This window comes from Alligator sinensis, unplaced genomic scaffold (genome assembly GCF_000455745.1).
Source record: "Alligator sinensis unplaced genomic scaffold, ASM45574v1 scaffold29_1, whole genome shotgun sequence".
NCBI lineage: Eukaryota > Metazoa > Chordata > Crocodylia > Alligatoridae > Alligator > Alligator sinensis.
The window spans coordinates 2,850,374-2,870,163 of record NW_005841933.1 but is presented as its reverse complement, the minus strand read 5'-3'; the positions used below and the strand labels follow the sequence as shown (position 1 = coordinate 2,870,163).

Below are 19,790 nucleotides of genomic sequence, written 5' to 3'. Positions count from 1 at the left end.
TCCTCATTGGCTCGGCCCGCGGCGGCCCGCTGTCACGTGCCTTGCGATTCCGAGGCAAGCTTACGCTGTCAGGGGAGGGCGGAGAGGCGTGGGGTTCTTTCAGCTTACGCTGGCGGCGTAGCGCGGTGCAGCTCAGGAGGCCGGCACCGGGGAGGCGGGTCTTGGAGCCGCCCCAGGATGGCCTCGGGCGCGGGGCGGCGGCGGGGCGCGGCGGTGTAGACAGAGGCTGCTGGCGGCGCGGGGGGTGGCCTGGGCCCCGGCGCGGCTGGATGGGGGGGCCGTGCTCGCCATGGAGGGGGTGCTGTACAAGTGGACCAACTACCTGAGCGGTGAGTCGCTCGGCCATGCCCTCTCCCGGCCCGGGTCCTGGGGATGCATCTAAGGCTCCTGGCACACGTTACATGTGTAACGTGCTTGCCGGGCGACCGGCGCAATAAACGGGCACCGGCCTGTCTGCCAAGTTGTTGTCGCGCCCTCAAAATGTCCCTCCGGCTGCCCCAAGGAGCCAACTGCTTGCTGAGCCGGGGCTGGGGAATGCCCAACAGCTCTAGAGCCAGTTTCAATCCAGCCAGGTGGCAGGGCTGGTGCTGAGCTCACCTGGAAAGGTGCGTCTCTACCTGGCCTTTGCGCCGGCATCTGTTTGCCTGGCATTTGAGGGAGCCAAGGATCACGGTGCCCAGCTTGTCCTGCTAGTCCAGGGGTCTTCCACCTCATCAGACTAGAGGCGCCATTGGAAAATGCTGGCGCTTAAGTCCCCCCACCCCTTTTTTCTTTTTCTTTTGGTGACAGGGAAAATCACAGAGCAGTTCCTCCATTGCACAGAATTCAGGAAGCCCATAGCAGCTCAGGAGGGATTTAGCCCTGTGGATGGATCCCTGTTTGAAGTCTCTGGGTTTATCTTGTGAATGGGGTTGGCACACCTGCCCATGCTAATGTTGTGCGGCTCCTCAGGGCACCGTGGATAGGATCTCGGAGCAGCCCAGGGGGCACCCCTCAGTTGAGAATCGCTGCACTTGTTGATAGGACTCGGCAGGCTGAGCATGTCGTACCTTTAGTGCCAACTACTCTATGTATCTTAAACAAGTTAGGAAAGAATGAACTATCCTTTGTTGCTCCTTGGGCATTTTAACTTATTATTTTATTTTTTAAATGAATGCTGAGATATATGTTGTACCCAGGTATTCCCCAAATCTCAGTCTTCCATGGAAGTCCCGAACTTCTTAAGATTTACAAGAAGCGACGACTTGGGAGCATGTAGGTGAAGGGCGAAATAGGGAATGTCCTGATGCATCCAGACCTATGTTGGGATTTCTCAAGTGTTCCTGTACAAAAACACATGGATTTTTATTGCAGGCTTCAAGCAGCTGTTCTTGGTCAATGTGTTTGCAGTGGAATTTTGAGGCTTGCATCTAAAACGTTCACTGCATCTGACAAGATCCAGCTGTTGGATGAGTGGTTTTATATTGCTCTCATACTGGAAAGCATCACAATTTGGACTTTTTGGACTAAGCAGCTCTGTGATAGGAGGAGCTGTTTATGTTGGTCCCCAAATTGCACTATCAACAAAGGTCAGCGTTATCAGGCTCCAAGTGTTGGATGTGGTACTTCATGGCCTATTGTGCTATGATGCATACAGTCAGAAGTTTTGCAGCTGCATCTCTTTACTAGTTGGTTGGTAGGTTTTTGGAGTTTGGGATTTAAACAAAGGAAAATAAAACTAAAGCTTGTATCTGGGGTTGAATACGTGTTATTACAGTGCTGCTACAAAAAAAGTAATGTGGTCTGCATTGCTGGTGCCCTTGTAGACGTTACATGTTTTCTCTATTCAGATTTTTTGGGGTTTGGGGTAAGAATTGGCAGTTGAAAAACGATATTTTTCTAGTTCTGTGAAGTCTGGATATGTCAGGGGTACAGAGATAAAAAGGAGCAGCCGCACTTGTTTGTACAACTTGAACCTGAAAATTGCTATGCAAAAAGGCTAAAACTTCCAATAATGCAGTTAATGCTAAGGTTTTTGCATTTATTGCCGTCTAGAACACATTACAGTTCGGATTTTTTTGAGCAGTGGGAGCAAGCAGCATGTGTTTTCTTTTCATGGCTTCAACTTTCATAGTATCATAATGCTTAGGGTCGGGAGGGACCTAAACAGATCATCAGGTCTGACCCTCAAACTTTGAGGAATGGGGGCCAAAGTTTGCATGAACTGAGGTGCCAGATTTGGGGACTTGTGGTGTTTACGCACTGGGATGCAACATGGTAGAATATTTTGGTGCAGTAAAACCTTGACTTGTCCCCTATTTTGATGGTAATATTTCGGACCACAAACTTGTGGGCTCTGTGAGTTTTCATTTAGATATAGCTTGTACTTTCCGCTAATTTTTTTAAGCCGCTCACTGGAATATATCTTGAACAAAATCTTTCCCCTTAAAGTGGGGAGATGCACTGAAAGCATCGGCAGCATGATTGCAAAATGAGGGATTTTCTTTTCTCTGGATGAGTAAAAGCTATCATGTCTAAGCACCAGATTGGTCAGTGCAGATTTTTGTGATGCTAGCAGGATTCTCTTTTGGTATAGCCCCTGAAACCTGGCACCACTACTGAATTTCACAGATGTCTCATTCACAGAGCCTCTTTTGCTGTGTTAAGGTATAAAATTTTGAAGGGAGGAAGTATGTCTGTTCTATGTTTGTGAAGTGCTTTGTAAATTTACAGTACCTTTGACATATTTTCTTTCCTTTTTCTGAAACGATGTACAAGGGTTATAATGTGTCAAGCAAACAAAAAGGAGTTCCTGCCCCGAAAAACCTTATGCGATAAAGGTGTATGATAATACTGAACAAACAAGAAGTGAGGTATGGTGTTTTGCCTATAAGAGGAAAAGTCAAACTGATGTAAGACCTAGGACAATTGCCTTTCACAGATTTATAGAAATTGGAAAAGGAAGAAGTCTATCAAATTATCCACAGTAATTAACTCTGTCGTCCTCTCTTGCATGTGTGTTCAAATGCTTTATCTAAATTAGGTCTCTACTGTACAGGGTGCGTTTTGAACAAAATGTGTGTAAAACATGACGCTATGTACCACGATGATCTAAATGTGGCCAGGTATCTTAAATATTCTTCTGATTCCAGCAAGATCCAATCCTTTTTTTTTTTTCCATGTGATCAGAGGGTAAGATAAGATGATCATGACAACAGCAAGATTATTTCAAACACTTGTAAAGAAGCAGCTTGCCTTCATTTTCTGTCATAAAGCATAGAATGGAATCAGCTAGAGTCACTTCTCAAGGATTAATGTTTTCCACTTTGTCCTGTCACTGACATCATCAGAAGCGAGGAAAAATGCATTGAGATGTTTTTCCAAAGTCCTAAACAGTTGTGCCTCCTGTTCTTCCCCTGGAAACTTTTCCCCAGTATGCATTCAATTTAATCTAAGCTCGTACAAAAGACATTGGTGCAGGTATAATGGACGCATTTACAAAAATAATGCAAGAAAAGTGTCACCTGCACACTCAAATAGTCAGGTTGACTCTTAAACAGGCATAAATGCTGCATAATTACAAAGTGGGTGGGTTCTTTTGTCTATAGTAGGTGCACGCAGTCTGATACTGCTTCTTTCTTCTCTTCATCAGCCAATCTGGTTCAGACCCGAAGGCAGTGGGGGAAGTCCTTTGTATTTACATATATTCTTTTTACTTCTTTAAGCTCTTAATTCTTAAGCATACTCTTCTGAGGCCACAATGCGAGTATATAATTTGACCTTGATAGATCCCATCCTATACTGAAACTACTGAACTGTACCTTTCTGTCGAATGTGAGTGTAGTCCAGTAAATGGCTGTTGAGATTTTTGTGGCCTTCTGATGCCAAATTGACACTAGAATGACAAGTCAGGGCACCTTTTACACTGCAGATGCTTGTGTACCTTAGATAAAATTGGAGAATTATGATGAAATACACCTTAGTGTTGCTCCATTTGCTTTGGAAACTGTTTTACATATCTGGCTTAGAGAGCCATGGCCCAGTATTTGAGTTTAAATAAACCTATTACCTTGGATATTTTTTTTCCTAGTTTTCAGAGAATGACTTGTAAAAATACTCTGCATGATTGCATCGGGGTTCAAGGATAAGCATGTTACCCTTGTCCCTTTGTCTTTTGTATTCTGATTTCTCTCTCCGTTATACTCTGCTTTCCACATTTCCTTTTACAGCATCTGATTAAATGAGCGTCACCTCACAAAAGCATGTGCTATACATACGTACATATAATACACACATACTGTATTTACTTGAATCCAAAATGAAATTCCCTCCACCCCCCCAGGCTTACTGCGGGGGTGAGGGGAGGAGTCGTATCTTAGATTTGAATAGTGGCCTGGAGAAGGCAATGGTTGAGGTCTGGCTTCTACCCCAGGCTGCCTGCCCTGAGCTGTGATGGCTCATTTGGTGGGGAAGGGGCATGGGGGAGACTGTGGAGTAGCTGTAGGGAGAGCAAGAGTGATCGACATCTGTGGTTCAGGAGCACAGGGGACACCATGCAGCCTGAACACACGCCCTGTCTGCAGTGACCCCAGCCTCTTCTCTTTCCCCCCCCCACATTCTGCCCTGGCTCTGGTCACTCTAACCTTGACCTGGCTGGGCTAGGAGCTGCTGACCACCCAGAACTGAAGCAGAGCTGCTGCAAAAGGTAAGTTGGAGGGGGGGGCAAAATTTGGAGGGTAGGTAGCAGGGATCAGGCACAAGCATTGTGGACAAGGGGTGGGGTGGCAGCCTGCAGGGATAGCAGGGCAGGCATGGGGAAAAGTGGGTGGGGGAGGCAGGGTGTTGGGGGATAGGCACAGGCATGGAGGGGCAAGTGGCAGGGGAGACCACAGCATGGCAAGTGGAGGGGGCAACAACAAATATAAGAACTTTTTCCTAATTAGTTTCTATATGTGGAAAATTATAAATGATTCAAGTAAATACAGTATAGATCTACTTTGGTCAGTCTAAGGTACAAATTTGCCTTCTACTTGCCTTCAGACTAACACAGCTACATTTCTAAATTACCTCTGACAGAGCAAACAGTGCATAGAGAAATCCCTGATGAATATAAGGAACACAGTCCTTCATTTCACATATAGCAGTTTGCTACTCAAGATTTTTTTTTTCCTATCCCAATTAAGTTAAATGCACATCTTCAAAATGAGTATCATTTTACTTGAAGTCAACTTGCCAGAGGCAGAATTCTAATGGCTCTTTAGAAGGAATATATCAGATCTTGATTTAAAGACTAAAAGCATCAGAGAAATTGGAGATGGGGTGAAGGAAATACTGATTACATTGTTCTGTCCATGAATGAGTTCAACATCATCTTTTAAGTGTTGCAATAAAGTGACTTTGACCATTTTCCCTAGGAAAATTAGGCTGCTGTCCAGTGGTTACTGGTTAATGCCTTTCTTGGTATTCTTAATTTTACTAAATTGAAACTCACCTATAACAACCATAAATAATTGTTCTTATTTAACAAGTCACACCCTTCAGAGTCATGCTGTAGTTATTTGCACTATATCACACCATACCTAGCTCTTTCAGTTCTTCGTTATGAGTCATACACTAAGAACTTTCATTGCTATTCTCTGAATTCCTTTTGGTTTGTCTATAAATAATTCCAAGAACTGTCACTGAACAGTACATTTTAGGCTACATATGAGGCCCCAAATCATTTTTGTGTCCAATTCCCCTCTATGATTCTGCAAATTTCTATTGTTTTAATTTTTTATTTTTTTTTTTTTACTTAAAATCATGAAAGCTGTAAAGGCTTTCTTGGTAGATTCTGTAAATACTTAGGCTCTCACAAAAGCATCCTCATAATTTTTGGGAGGTGAACTTAAGAAACCTAGAGCCCTCTTTTTTTTCTCAGAGATGCTGAGCATACACAACTCCAGTTGACTGCAGATTGTGAAAATCAACCTTTCTTCTTTCCAAAAACGGAGGCACTCATACTTGGAACCTTTAGTTTTGCTGAATAAATCCATTCTCTTCCTCTCACAAATCTCCTTTTAAGCCACATTTGCTTTTGTCCAAGGTCCGATACAACAAAGTGGAGGTGGCTTTGGGGGAGTGGGATACAGGCAGCTAAAATTTCTATTTCTTAAGGTGTTAGGCATGGCTAATCTCAGTGATAATAGCCACTGTCAGAGACCAAATACTAGAGGATTATCTCACCCAGTATGATACTTCCACTGATCAACCAGTTTTTTCCAGGGTCTGTGTATTCTGACTAGGGTTGTTTTTTTTCCAATTCATAGTTGGAGGCTTTTTTTTCATGCAGCATCTTTATATTGGCTTAAAGCAGGGGTGTCAAATTAGAATCATAGAAAATTAGGGTTGGAAGGGACTTCAGGAGGTCATCTAGGCCAACCCCCTGCCCAGAGCAGGCCCATCCCCAACTAGATCATCCCAGCCAAAGCTTTGTCTAGCTGGGTTTCAAAAACTTCTAAGGATGAAGGTTTTCTGGGTAACCTGTTCTAGTGTTTTACTACCCCTTCTGTAAGAGAACTTTTCCTAATATCTACCCTAACCTTCCCTTGCTGCAACTTGAGACCGTTGCTCCTTGTTCTGTCATCTGCCACCGCTGAGAACAGTCTAGCTCCATCCTCTTTTGAACCCCCCTTCATGTAGTTGAAGCCTGCTATTAAATTGCCTCTGTCTCCTCTTCTCTACACTAAATAAAGCCAGTTCCCTGTCCCAGCCCCTCACCATTTTTGTTGCCCTCCACTGGACTCTGTCAAATTTGTCCAAATCCTTTCTGTAGTGAGGGCCCCAAAACTGAACACAGTACTCCAGATGTGGCCTAAGCAGTGCAGAACAGAGGGGAATAATCACTTCGCTTGACTTGCTGGCAGCACTCCTACCAATAAAGCTCAGTATGCCGTTAGCCTTCTTTGTAACAAGGGCAGGCTGTTAGCTCATATTTAGCTTATTTACCACTGTAACCCCCCATGTCTATTTCTGCAGAGCTGCTGCCCAGCCAGTTAGCCCCCCGCTTGTAGTGGTGCATGAAATTGTTCCATCCTAAGTGCAGGACTTTGTACTTGTCCTTGTTGAACCTCAGGAGATTCCTTTTGGTCCCATCCTCCAATTTGTCTAAGTCACTGAATCCTAGCCCTACCCTCCAGCATATCTACTACTCTCCGCAGCTTGGTGTCATCTGCCGACTTGCTGAGGGTGCACTCTGTGCTATCTTCCAAGTCAATGAAGACATTGAACAAAATTGGCCCTAGGACCGATCCCTTGATACCAGCTGCCAACTAGACATCGATCCATTGATTACTACCCTCTGAGCCCAATGCTCCAGCCAATTTCTTATCCACCTTACAGTCCATTCACCCAGCCTGTACTTCCTTAGCTTGCCTGCAACAATGTTGTGGGAGACCATATCAAAAATCTTGCTAAAATCAAGGTGTATCACATCTACTGGTCTCCCCACATCTACAAAGCTAGTCACCTTGTCGTAGAAGGCAACTGGGTTGGCCAGGCATGACTTGTCCTTGGTGAATCAATGCTGACTGTTCCTAATCACATTTTTTTCTCCTGCAAGTGCTTAGCAATGGAGTCCTTTGAGGATCTGTTCCATGATTTTTCCAGGGACTGAGGTGAGACTGTAGTTCCATGGATCTTCCTTTTTCACTTTCTTCAATATGGGGACTATATTTGCCCTTTTCCAATCATCTGGGACCTCCTGATTGTCATGAGTTTTGAAACATTATGTCCAGTGACTCTGCAATCACATCAGCCAACTCTCTCAGCACCTTTGGTTGCATCCTGTCCAGCTCCATGGACTTGTACATGTCCAGCTTTCCAAAATAGACCCTAACCTGTTCTTTCACCACTGTTGTCTGCTCACCTCCTCCCCAAACTGTGCTGACCAATGCAGTAGTCTGGGAGCTGACCTTAACTGTGAAGACTGAAGTGAAGAAGGCATTTAGCACTTCAGCCTTTTCTGCATCCTCTGTCACAAGCTTTCCTCCCCCATTTAGTAAGGGACCCACACTTTCCCTGATCATCTTCTTGCTACCAACATACTTGTAGAAACCCTTCTTGTTACCCTTCACATCCCTTGCTAGCTGCAACTCCAAAATACATCCAGCCCCATCACCAGGGCAGCCCGTAGGCTGGATTGGACCTGAGCCTTCCTGCTTCCTCCCTTCCCCCACCCCCCTGCCACATTTAGGGTTTGTGGTCCCAGGTCCAGCCCACACACCATGTGCAGAATGTGTTAGCCCTGCTCTGATCTTAAAAAGCAGAGCTGGGGGATGGGAGTCACTTCATCAGGACAGTGACAGAAAGTGATTTAAACCAGCTGAAACTGGTTTTCATTAGGTAAACCTTCCAGAAACTATGACAATAATCATAAAACACAGAAGTACTGTCTAGCTCTTGCTATAGAAGCCATCAAAATAGGAAATTAAAGTACAACTGTAATGTGAAGAGTTTTGTCCATGACCATGAAAAAAAATGAATAAAAACAGTGTGAGGAAGTGGAAGACCATGGGTGCCTATACACGTGCTGTCATGCAGTCTGATTAGAAAGTGTTCTGATTAGAACGTGTTGGAGCGGACTTGATTAATCTGCTAATTAGAACGTTCCAGCATGCTGCAGTGTCTCGTGTATTTAGCATCCTGTGTTTCAAAATGGCAATGGGCAATTTAACTTAAGCTTGTTGAACAAGCTTTAATTGAAGCGCCCCCACAGCCATTTTGAAATGCAGGATGCTGAATACACAAGGCACTGTGACGTTTTAATTAGAGCAGCTCCTGAGAGCCGCTGCAACTAAAATGCCCCACCCCACAGCATGTGTATGGGCACCCCGTGACTTCCGTAAGCCATGGTTGTATGTCTTGCTTCATGAACCATCTGGAAAATGACACATCCAACTGTAAAGCCTTTTGTTTAGTCAAGTGATAGAGGTTCAGAACTACTTCCAAAATAACCAGGCTGCAAAAGGCCACCCTAACAGCTGTAAGGGACCTGCTGTAGAAACAAGATAGAACAGCCAAGTGGCATGCCTTGAATCTTTTCTGAAAAATGAAGCGGTTTACATGGAAAATTGTAGACAAATGCAAAGCAGTGTTTTGGTCAGTATCATCAGAATTATCAGCAACATTCAGCTGCACAAAGAGGCAAAATGCCAGTGTCTGCAACTAAAACCAACAGCAGTTGCTTTTGACCAACTTTCATAGCAAGCACAACAGAATTGCGGATGAGTGGCTGTTTACTGGCAGTGTCAGCAGTGCCTGTTCACAGGGGGTGCACTGCCACTGTCAGGGGGTTCACGTGCACCTGTGTGCACCACCCAGCCCTGGCAGTGTGACCCACACCTGACCCAAAGGGACCCGTGCCCTGCTGTCGGCGCAGAAACGTAGTGGGGCATGTATCCCCCGTGCCCCTTCCCAATCCCCCCCCCCCTTGTGTTGCCAATGGGTGTGCCTGGACAGTTGTGTCCCCCCTGCCCCATAGACTTATTTGCTGCCCATGTGTGTGTGCATACACACACGCACATGTGACCCTGCCTCCAAATTGTTCACAACAAAATCTTTTGGTTAGTGGTATCAAAGGCAGGTGACAAATCTAAATTACTTTCAATAGATCCTTCAGTTTTTTTCTCCTGTTAGTTCACTGCAGTGCAGTCGCTTCAGCATCTGCTCCTTATCTAGGCTTAAAATTTGATTGAGGCTAGAGAAATTCAGGCTCTCCAAAAAGTGTCTGAGCTCTCACACTCTTCTTCCCTAGCAATTTAAATGATCATTTTCCAAAGGTGGACCAGATTGGGCCCTGCATGCTGCTGACTCCTGGCTGGGTCTAGCCCCATGCCAGCCCCACGGCCCTGCAGAGCCGCTGCCTTACCCTGCTTAATGGGATCAGGCTCTGGGGGCTCCGCATCATCCCCCAGCACACAGGGCTGGGGTTGGGTTTGCGGCTGCCCTGCATACCCAATCTAATGTACAGGGCCATGGTCCTGTGGGACTTTCTACAAGCCCATGGGAAGCCATGTGGGCTGGATGAAAGGATGCTGAGGGCCAAATTTTGGCCCATGAGCCAAGGGTTTAGCTGCATCTAAATCAAGCAAAAGCCACATACAAGCTTCCCAAAAAATTACTGGGACTGTCCCTGCCTCACTTGTCTCAAAGCCATGGCAGTCTAAACCAGTGATTCTTAACCAAGGTGCTACGGCACTCTAAGGTGCCTTGAGATCTTTTCAAGGGTGCCATGGGATGCCACACAATGCGCCATTACTATCCTGGAAATACCTGAATCATTTTTCCTTTCTTAAGAAGATGGGAAAAGAATAACAATAGTTTTCTATCTCACTAGTTGATCTAAGGATAGACATGCTATTTTTTTATTTTTTCCTAATTAACTCTCCATGTAGCAGTCATAGCTCTGTTCTGAAAATACGTTCTGTATGCTTGTTGGTTCTGTGTAGTGAGAATTGTCATTCTGTATTGGGACCCATCTGCTGGAATGGTAAATCAGTATCTAATTTCGCCAAAGCTTATAACTTTTTGTGGGGAAGGAATAGATAGCAAAACATCTTATTTAAAATTCATTTTAACCAGGCTTTTCCAACTGAGGTAGAGGGAGAGCTGTCTGTATGATGAAGAGTAGATTAGCAGCCTGTCAGTTTACTCGGTTAATATTGTAAGCGACAAAGAACATAACTGAAGATGTTTATGAGAAGCAGTAGGAGCTCCAGTCTGAATTGGAGGTGTATAGGTTGTAGCCGCATTGGTCTAAGGACATAGGCAGACAAGGTTCTTTGGGTAAAACTGATGTCTTATTAGACCAACTCAAATAGTTGGGAAAAAAATCTTTCTTTACTATTCATACCATCCAGGAAGAGCACACACCAACTGCAGACGCTTCTTCAGCCTGAGAAAGGGTACTTATACCTGAAAGCTTGCTAAGAGAATTTTTTCCAACTATTTGTGTTGGTCTAATAAAAGATATCAGATTTAGCCAAAGAACCGTGTCAGTCTGAATTAGGAGCATGCCTTGACTGTTGGGCGGTGGATTATTTAAGTGATCATGTACATGCTACCGAGGCTCTGATACAATTAACTGTTACTCTGTGCTGAATTATCACTACCTTATTGCAAGCTGTCTGAAATCAGAAATTCCTTGTAACGTTTCTCTTTTCTCTTACATCTTTAAAAAAAATTGTCCATTTGGCTACCAAGGTCTTTCAAATAAAAAAGAGAAGGTTGTCCATAAATAGCAGGCTACCTCAAACTTCAAATGACTTTTACAGTAATTTAGAATACTCTGGAAAACTTTAGAAATTTAAGAAAACTGATATCAGTTTAATTTGCTCTGTTTGTGTGAGGTTGTTTTTTCCCCCTCTTATGAGCTACCATTTGAGCAGACTGACCTGATACTGTAGGAAGGACCCAAAATATGCATCCATGCACTTCTTTTTGCCTGTGGTATCACTGTGGATTTTTGTATGTTGGCTGTTAGTGTAGCTTATGCAGCTCTTGTTTGACTGGTGCTTCCGTTTTCTGGAAAAAAAGAAAAGAACAGCTTGAGTATCAACTCTTTGTTATATTTGACTGACCAAATTTATCTTCAGCTTAATATTAATAGAGGAGAATTTCTTCTACTAACTGTTGTCCTCATTTTCTCCTACATCACTGATGTTTTTTCTTTCTATATTGGAAATAAAGGAGATAACTGTTATCATTAGCTCTGTTCTGTTTTTTTTCAAAATGTCTCTTGAAGTTATAGTTGAGGTCTTAAGGTCAGGCAGCAGTGTGGAAAGAAATGTGGCTTGGGACTGCTGTGATTAAGAAATGGGCAAAGAGATAGATGTGAACCCTCTCCACGTCTGACATTGCTGGCAAGAATTTGACAGTGACTTGAGGAAATATTAGTTGCATTGAAAGAAGACTGAACCTTCCTGGACGGGATGAGATTGGAGAAGTTTAGAAGTATTCTCCAAAATTGGCCTTTGAAAATCAAGCATTGCTTTCATTACTTTAAAGGAGTTCTTTTTTAATTTCCTTTAATGATAGTATATTTTTTTTCTTCCTCCTTACAGTATAAGAAGGGGAGCCCTGGGGCAAGGCTGCCACGGTGATTTTGTGGGGGAGTGAGAAGAGGGGAGTCGGCAGAGAGGTGGGACATTGATTGTGGAAGAGGAGGAACTACTTACTAAGTGTTGCTAACTATCGCATGTCTGACAGCTCAGCAGGATCTTATAACTCCAGCTGGGCTTCAAGAAAGACCTGTAATTGCAGCCATTCCACAAAGGGGGGCCTTTGTAGACATTTGATTTCCATGCACACTTTTAACTGCTCTTTTAACCATCCCAAGCATCTCTTGTTTGGATTCCAGTTGTACAGCTTCCTGAGCTAAAGAAAAGGTAGTTTTTCTGGAACTTAGATTGCTGAAGAAATGCAATGTTGTTTCTTTTGCAGGCTGGCAGCCTCGATGGTTTCTTCTCTGTGGAGGTATCTTGTCATATTATGACTCTCGGGAAGATGCCTGGAAAGGCTGTAAGGGAAGCATTCAAATGGCTGTGTGTGAAATTCAAGGTAACTAAGGAACAATAGAACCCACTTCTCACTGCTTACTACGATCTGAATGTGCATCATCCTATCTCACTTGAAGCTTGAATTGGCTCTGATGGGATCCCAGGGCTGAGACTGAAAATCAGTCCCCAGCCTGGGATCCCACCAGAGCCAGTTCAAGGTTCTGTTGTGGTGCAGAGGCTGGGAGCGACACCCACACAGCAGAGAAGCTAGTCCCACTCCCCACACTGCATAGAAATCAGTTCAAACAAGGGCTGGGGCCAGCTCCTGTGACATGCCAGTGCTCCCCCAGCATTTGTGCCACATAGGAGCCTTGAACTGACAGGGTGCTAGTACAGTAGGGGTGGGGGCTGGGACCCAACAAATAGCTTTGTTGACCTCTCTGCCCCCTTCTCATTGTATTATCTCCATGGGGCAGTCCAGTGTTAGCTCAACACAGGTTAGGTAATACAATCTGGAGATACTCCTCACTGGAAAAGGCCTATTTTACTATGCTACAATGTTACTTAGCATGTGCTTAACTACTTGGACTCTAGCAGTTGTAATGGCAGTTAGTATGTGCTAAGTGTAATGGGTAACAATACCTTGAGAAGGACTATAAATCCACAATATAAGAGGTAATCTACGTGAAGGAATAGCATTGTAATTTCTTTGAACCACAGAAAGAAAGGGTCTACTTGAATCTTCCCTTGAGAGTTTCTCTTTCATGGGCTGAAGTATCCTTCCCCCAGAGGCTGGCAGTTTAGTTTGCTAATGTGGACTGTGAAGTGGCAAACTGGGCAGTAACTACTCCTCTATCCTTAAGTCTGAATTCAAATTTTCCTGCTGTTTTTCTGTTGAAGTTTGGGTGAGCAAGAAGAAAATGGATTTTTCACTCGAGGGGAAGTGTCTATTGCCATGTCTTAAAATGTGTGTTGTTCTTAGTTCATTCTGCAGATAATACTCGAATGGATCTGATTATTCCTGGAGAGCAGTGCTTCTATCTGAAAGCAAGAAGTGCAGCTGAGAGACAAAAGTGGTTGGTTGCCCTTGGAACTGCCAAGGCTTGTCTGACAGACAGTAGGACACAGAAAGAAAAAGGCATGGACTTCCCTCTCAGTACTGAGCACTTCTGACCTTCTGGACTATTTACTTGTCTTTCTCCCCATATATATTAGGAGTTATACAACTAGGGATGGTAAAATGCCAGTGTCTGACCCTGGACAACAGGATTTAATCACCTCTGAACATCAGATCACTTGAGGAACCTAAATAGAGTTAAGACATTATCTCTAACAGCATGGGTTCAACAGGTTTGGTCTGGGTTTGACATGTACAAGATATCAAATCCTACATGTCTTTAGGTCTCTTGGGTTTAACTGCCTAGATCTGAGTTGCTTAGATATAGACTCCCTAGTTACTGACACTTCTCTTGTCATTAGGAGCCTGCAGTCCAACTACCTAGGCCCTGCAACCAGTTTCTCAGCCCTTCCTTTCTCTGGCTTCCATTGCTTAAACCCATTCCGTCCAGTCTCTACCTGACTGAATGGGTTCTGTGGTCTCTAGCTGTACCCATCTAGTGCCACATGCCAATTAAGTTAGGAATGCACATGCTTTGAAAATTAATTTTTCTGTGGCACATGCCAGTGCTAAGAGTTCAAGATCTGACTGTGGTCAAGTTTGGCAGCATCTTCTTCCCTCCTGGTGGCTGGTCTCTCTTGATGCTGGCAGGAACCAGTCAGATGGAAATTCTCCTGGTTATAGAATGGTCTTGTTCATGAATTGTAGCATGAGACCCAATGCATGGCCACGCTGAGTTAATATGCCAAACTCCCTTGCTGCTCTGAAGGTGTTAAAGCAGATAAAGTGACATTAGTAAGTCTGCAGTTCTGGCAGCTAATTTGTCTCTTCCTGTGTTAGCTCCTGATAAGGCGAGAAGTGCCACTTCCCCATCCCCACCCAAACCTTTTGTGCTCTTGTTATGCAGTGCATTGGGTATGCATTTACCAGTTCTGACTGGCTATGGAGAAAGCAAATTTGCAATGCAATGCAAGTTTGAAACAACAAATGATAAAAAACACAGGGAAATCTATAATGTGATATGCTGTCACAGATAAAATATTAGTGAGATGTTTGCAGAACTTCAGATCCTTTCACTCAACAAAATTAAATTAGCTTACAGGCATTCTGGTCCAGAATTATTATCATGAGATATATTAAGTTGATCTTTCTTTGTCAAAATCTATTTCCATTTTCTTGTATAGTTTACAAGAAAGGATCTATGCCAGCATAATTGACAATATAATTGTTTGTACCTAAGTCTTAACAAATAGGAACATGATGATGTACAAGGACTTAGTACTTGAATAAAGACTTATGATTCAGACATCTTTTACTTGAGACTCTTTGTAGTATGTTTGTGTTTAATATTAACAGCTGAGGTAGAATGCACTATTCCTATGTATGCTGGTTAATTTTCATGGGACATACTATTCCACCTGTCATAAAATGAATTTATAGCTACCCTAGTTTTAAACATGACACATTGGAACCGATAGGGAGCTTCTTGAAATGGAAACATTGACTGCCCAGGTTAAACTGAATTGAAATTGTATTAACTTTTCAGAACATCTACTGAAAGGCTGAGAAAATAAATCCAACTTTTTTTGTTTCATTTTTAGAATTTACTGAAAACACTGAAGCCTTGAAAACCAAAATGTCAGAACTTAGACTGTATTGTGACCTCCTCGTTCAGCAAGTAGATAAAACTAAGGAAGCTAGCATTTCTGGTGTATCGGAAACCGAGGTACAGCCTTGTTTTATATAAAACACTCCTGCGATGTGTTGAACTCTCTAAAATTGCCCTTCCAGCCTCATTGCCTCACAGATTCTGCCCATAATGACATTAGGAAGATTGTAACTCTGCTTTTTTAACATGACACTGACTCTCCTGGTGAATGCATAAAAGACATAGAGTATCCTATCCAAGCACTAGATTTTTGTATCATAAAATACCACATTGCCTGTGTTCTGGCGATCAAAACATCTGTTACGCTGGCTAGTACTTGGGTCATCTGCAGTCACTGCAATCAGGATAGCAGTGCCTCAGACCATTCATTTCTTGGTGTCATTGACCTTGTGCATGCTTCATAAAAAGGCAAAATAGAAGTGCATGTCACCTGGCCTTGATTTGCCTGCTCTCCAGCCTCAATTAACATTCTGTTTCAGTCCATTCTGTTCTATTAGCTGGAACCCTGAAAGGTTAAGAGGCAACATAGGGTCACAGTGAAACTAAACTGAACTAAAGGAAGAAACTTGCTGATTATCCTTTATAATGAGGATCAGCATTTTAACCAGTTTGTGTTCCAGAGGTATCTCGTTCCTAGCAGAAGCAGCTGTTGCCATTGAGAACAGCCGTCTGATGAAACGTGTGCATTTCTCAGTCTGAGGTATATGGAAATGGAAAGATTTTGATGAGCGGTCTTAGTTGGAAAGCAGGGGTGGTGTTGCAGCTTTACCTTCTACGATGCCTCCCAGAAAGCAGTTTGTTTCCAGGGTGCAGAACAAGCAGATTGAGCTTATTGAAAGTTAGATGTTAATGCCTAAACTGCTGGAGTAGGCATCCTGGATGAAGCCATTGCTGTAGGTCTGTTTGTGTAGTATAGTAGTGGTGGATATTGCCTGGCCATGATTAGCCTGCTTTCCTGGTTAAATTAAATTCTTTCAATTTGTTGTGGAAAAACTGGCCTCCCCAGACCTTGCAACTGAAGGGGTTAATTTAAGAGCCGTTCACCATCGTAACATATTTTTTAGTTCCATCTAAAAATGGTGATTTACACAAAGAATGGGGTTTTGTTCTGCACACTGTTCAATTGCAGTGACTTGGGTTAACATATTTGTACCCAAAATGATCCTAACTCACGTCGGCTCTGTGCTATGCATTTTACTTGTCAGGTTTTTATTCCTTCATCATGGTATCCTCTAGTTGTGCTAATATTGAACACACTAGGGCAGGTAGTTAACATACTTAACTATGGGGACATGTCAGGCAAATGTTGCTGTTGAAACACTACATATTCAGATTCGTAGGGCAAGAGGTTGATGGCAGCAGAATGTTTTTAGATAATGAAACCCCATTAGTGTTTGCTGTCATTGCTCTGAGCAGCAGTACTACTTTAAGTTCTTCAAAAATACTGGGCTTCCTTTGATTAAAGAAATGTGGCTGCTGTGGTGGTAGATTTTATAAAGGTCAAACTTTCTGAAATAGTGGGTTTTTTAAGGGAAATAAAGAGATTTTCAATCTGGCTATTTCACAGAACGGAATCGATATGAGAGCACTGTTGAAATCAACATGTAACACCTTCCTGAAGACTCTTGAAGAATGTATGCAAATTGCAAATGCAGCCTTCACTTCTGAGTTACTACACTGCACTCCACCAGGATCTCCACATTTGACAGTTCCCAAATCAAACAAGGTAAGCTTGTGTAGTCTCAGCTGCCAGACAGGTCTAAAAGCAAAATGTCCTTCCTGCAACAAAGTAATTGTGGAAGTGCAGAGTTAGGGATTTTAGCTTTGGATTTGGCTCATGACTATCCACAAGTAAAGTCGTGGTGCAGGTGAAATGAGGATTGTAGGTGAAATAAGACTTTTTAAAGGTTATCTCAGTGACCAATCACTTGCGTTCAGTGGTTGGATAGAATTTTTAATCAGTAATACCCCAAAATGGATCCACTCTCATATATCCATGTCCCAAGAAAATATAACTGTATGTCAGGCTCACCTGCTATGGAAGTCCAGTATGAATTTTTTAAAATGACCTCATCACCATGTGTGGAGTTCTAAATCCACAGAAAAAATGTTCAAATCTGGAGCAATAATCCTGATTAACAGCAGATGCGGGTGCAGGCAGGAACGGATGTGTTGCTATTCAGCTGAAGTGCGCAAGGTTTATTTTATAGCGTATACCCAGCAGGATGATTTCCTTTTTCCATAACCCAGCCTTTCACTGGGCTCTCTTGAAATGGTGGATTTGTTTGTCCATCATCTCTCACATCACTGCACTGGTTAGGTTTGTGGAGATGAGCAATGTATTGGCCAAGGGATTAACTTCTCCCTCAGTATTTATTAGTTAGCTTTTTAGATCTGTCTGCAAGAGGAAGGCCAGATATTTTTCAGGCTATGACTCCAGTATGCATTTTGCTGGACTGTTTTTATAGGCCCCATTTCAGCGAAACAGGTGAGCACTTGTTCAGCTTTCTTTTAATGCACTGTGAAGTTTGTGAAACCCAAAATGTTGCTTTGCTTTAAAGGGTAATTTTTTTCTGTCTTATAGGTGAAACATTCTGTCACCTCTAGCTGCACCACAACAGAAAGGTACATTATAACTTTGCACTTTGCACTACAGCTTTTTTAAAGAATTGCATTGTCTTTTTGGTTATGTCTGCCTCTTTCATTTCATCTTACTGCCCTGCTTATATCTGCCATTTACAATATCAAACTAGTGATGCAAATGATGCATCTTAAAATGAAGATAGCAGATAGCATTCTTTCATCTGACTCACATTTTTCCCAATTTTCTTCTGTTGGCTACTTATTGGAGACCTCACCACAACTTCTCTTAAAGACTTCTGATACACAGAACAAAGTAGGCATCATGCTTATCTCTTTAATCCTCTCTTCCCTATCTTTGCCTTCCACTTCCACGTGCTAGCAGTGTGATTCCTGTGGAACAGATCTGGGTGAGAAAAAAACAGAAACAATATAATTAATGCCATAGCCAGGGAACTCTTGTCTTAGCCACTTTCTCTCCATTTAACTCTACTTTTAAACCAGCTTGCGTGATCCCTGTCCCTTTTTAATAATATACATTTTTCTTTATCTTTACTATTCTGCAGGCTTCAGTCAGTTCATTTTAGACAAATATTTCCCTCACAGCAATCTTTAACAGCCTACAGTCTGATTTCATTTTCTCCAATTGCTGTGTGCAGTTATGCATGAAGAAACTTGTCCAAGCCAAGTAATATATTTTACACATTGGTTTGAATTTGTACTTTATTTAATCCCTACAGACAGATAGAACTGAACAGCTGTGAAAATGGCTCCTTAAAGACAGAAGCTAATCACCATGAACATGCCCTGATTAAAAATCTGATGCCCTTACACACAAAAACCGATGGAGGAAACTGTGATATTTCAGATGAAGACCATGTAGAAAAGAATTTGACAGGTAAATGTATATGGAATCTCCATCTTTGAATGTTTTCAAGAGCAAGTTAGGCAGATACTTGACTAGGATGGCTTAGTTGGGGGCAGTCTTGTCCTGAGCAGGAGGCTGGATTAAATGACTTTCTGAGGTCCCTACCACACCTACCATTCTGATCTATACTTTTCCTTTCTAAGGCCTGTGAGTATCTCTCTTTCCAGAAGGAGCTGAGCATGTTAGAACAAGATAACCACAGTTTAGTTTACATCACACCCTTGTTGGTAGCCTTAATAAAGAGATCAAGAATTGAATGGTTACCAAGACTAAAGTGCTCCCTTGAGCTGCGTATAACTCTTTCAGAGGCAGGATAGACATGAGAGGCAGTGCAGTCTGGCAAAGCTTTTGTTCTTTAGAGACACATTTTATAGACATTTTCATCTCCCCAAAGCCTTTTCAGCATCTTTTCAAATATCAAGAGCCAGCATGTTAGAAGCATAGGACAGCTCAGTGTGTTTTTATAGTTTCATTTTTAAGTTATTTCAGACATTGAATAAAACCTAGGACAATATTGCATAATGTGGGTGAGAAAAGGCTGTACAAAAGGAGAATTGTAAATCAGTGTTGGATTCTATCTCGTACTCTGAAGTGTTCCACTTCTATTATTTAGAAGCAATTATATTTGATTTCTCATTTTGTTGACTGGACTAGGGTTTCCCTTAGAATACATTTATGCAAGAGGATGTATACCAAGAGGTACTCAGCTTATGGAGTTATGCTGTGTCCGTCACAAATATTTAAGTAACACTCTTGCTTGCTAGAATTTCCTTTGCTCTCTCCTGTTTGCCTTCAGTTTATTTTGAACCCAGTCTGTACACTTTCTCTGGATTTAGTTTCCATTAACCTAGAAACTATTAGCCGTGCAACAGATTGGAGCTGAAACCTTTTTCCTTGGGATTGGCTACTCTTGCAGTTCCTATGGCAGGACTGCTAAGCCCTACCATCTTTTTTTTCCATAATGCCATAAACATTTTATTA

At 42.7% G+C, this 19,790-nt stretch overlaps 1 protein-coding gene across 4 annotated transcripts in view; it reads left to right on the top strand.

The window, feature by feature from the left end:
* Positions 1 to 97: 97 nt before the first annotated feature.
* PLEKHA8 (pleckstrin homology domain containing A8) overlaps positions 98 to 19,790 on the top strand; it is a 44,544-nt gene continuing 24,851 nt past the window's right edge. Inside the window, exons 1-8 of one of the 4 annotated variants that reach the window (XM_025198942.1) lie at positions 103 to 329; positions 12,081 to 12,157; positions 12,460 to 12,576; positions 13,498 to 13,653; positions 15,234 to 15,358; positions 16,869 to 17,027; positions 17,886 to 17,926; positions 18,622 to 18,779. In XM_025198942.1, coding sequence (XP_025054727.1) covers positions 12,555 to 12,576; positions 13,498 to 13,653; positions 15,234 to 15,358; positions 16,869 to 17,027; positions 17,886 to 17,926; positions 18,622 to 18,779 — 661 coding nt within the window. In that variant the 5' untranslated portion in view covers positions 103 to 329; positions 12,081 to 12,157; positions 12,460 to 12,554. Of the gene's footprint in view, positions 330 to 12,080; positions 12,158 to 12,459; positions 12,577 to 13,497; positions 13,830 to 15,233; positions 15,359 to 16,868; positions 17,028 to 17,885; positions 17,927 to 18,621; positions 18,780 to 19,790 lie in introns of those variants that run through there. The other 3 variants (XM_014517960.2, XM_025198943.1, XM_025198944.1) reach the window with 3 other exon arrangements.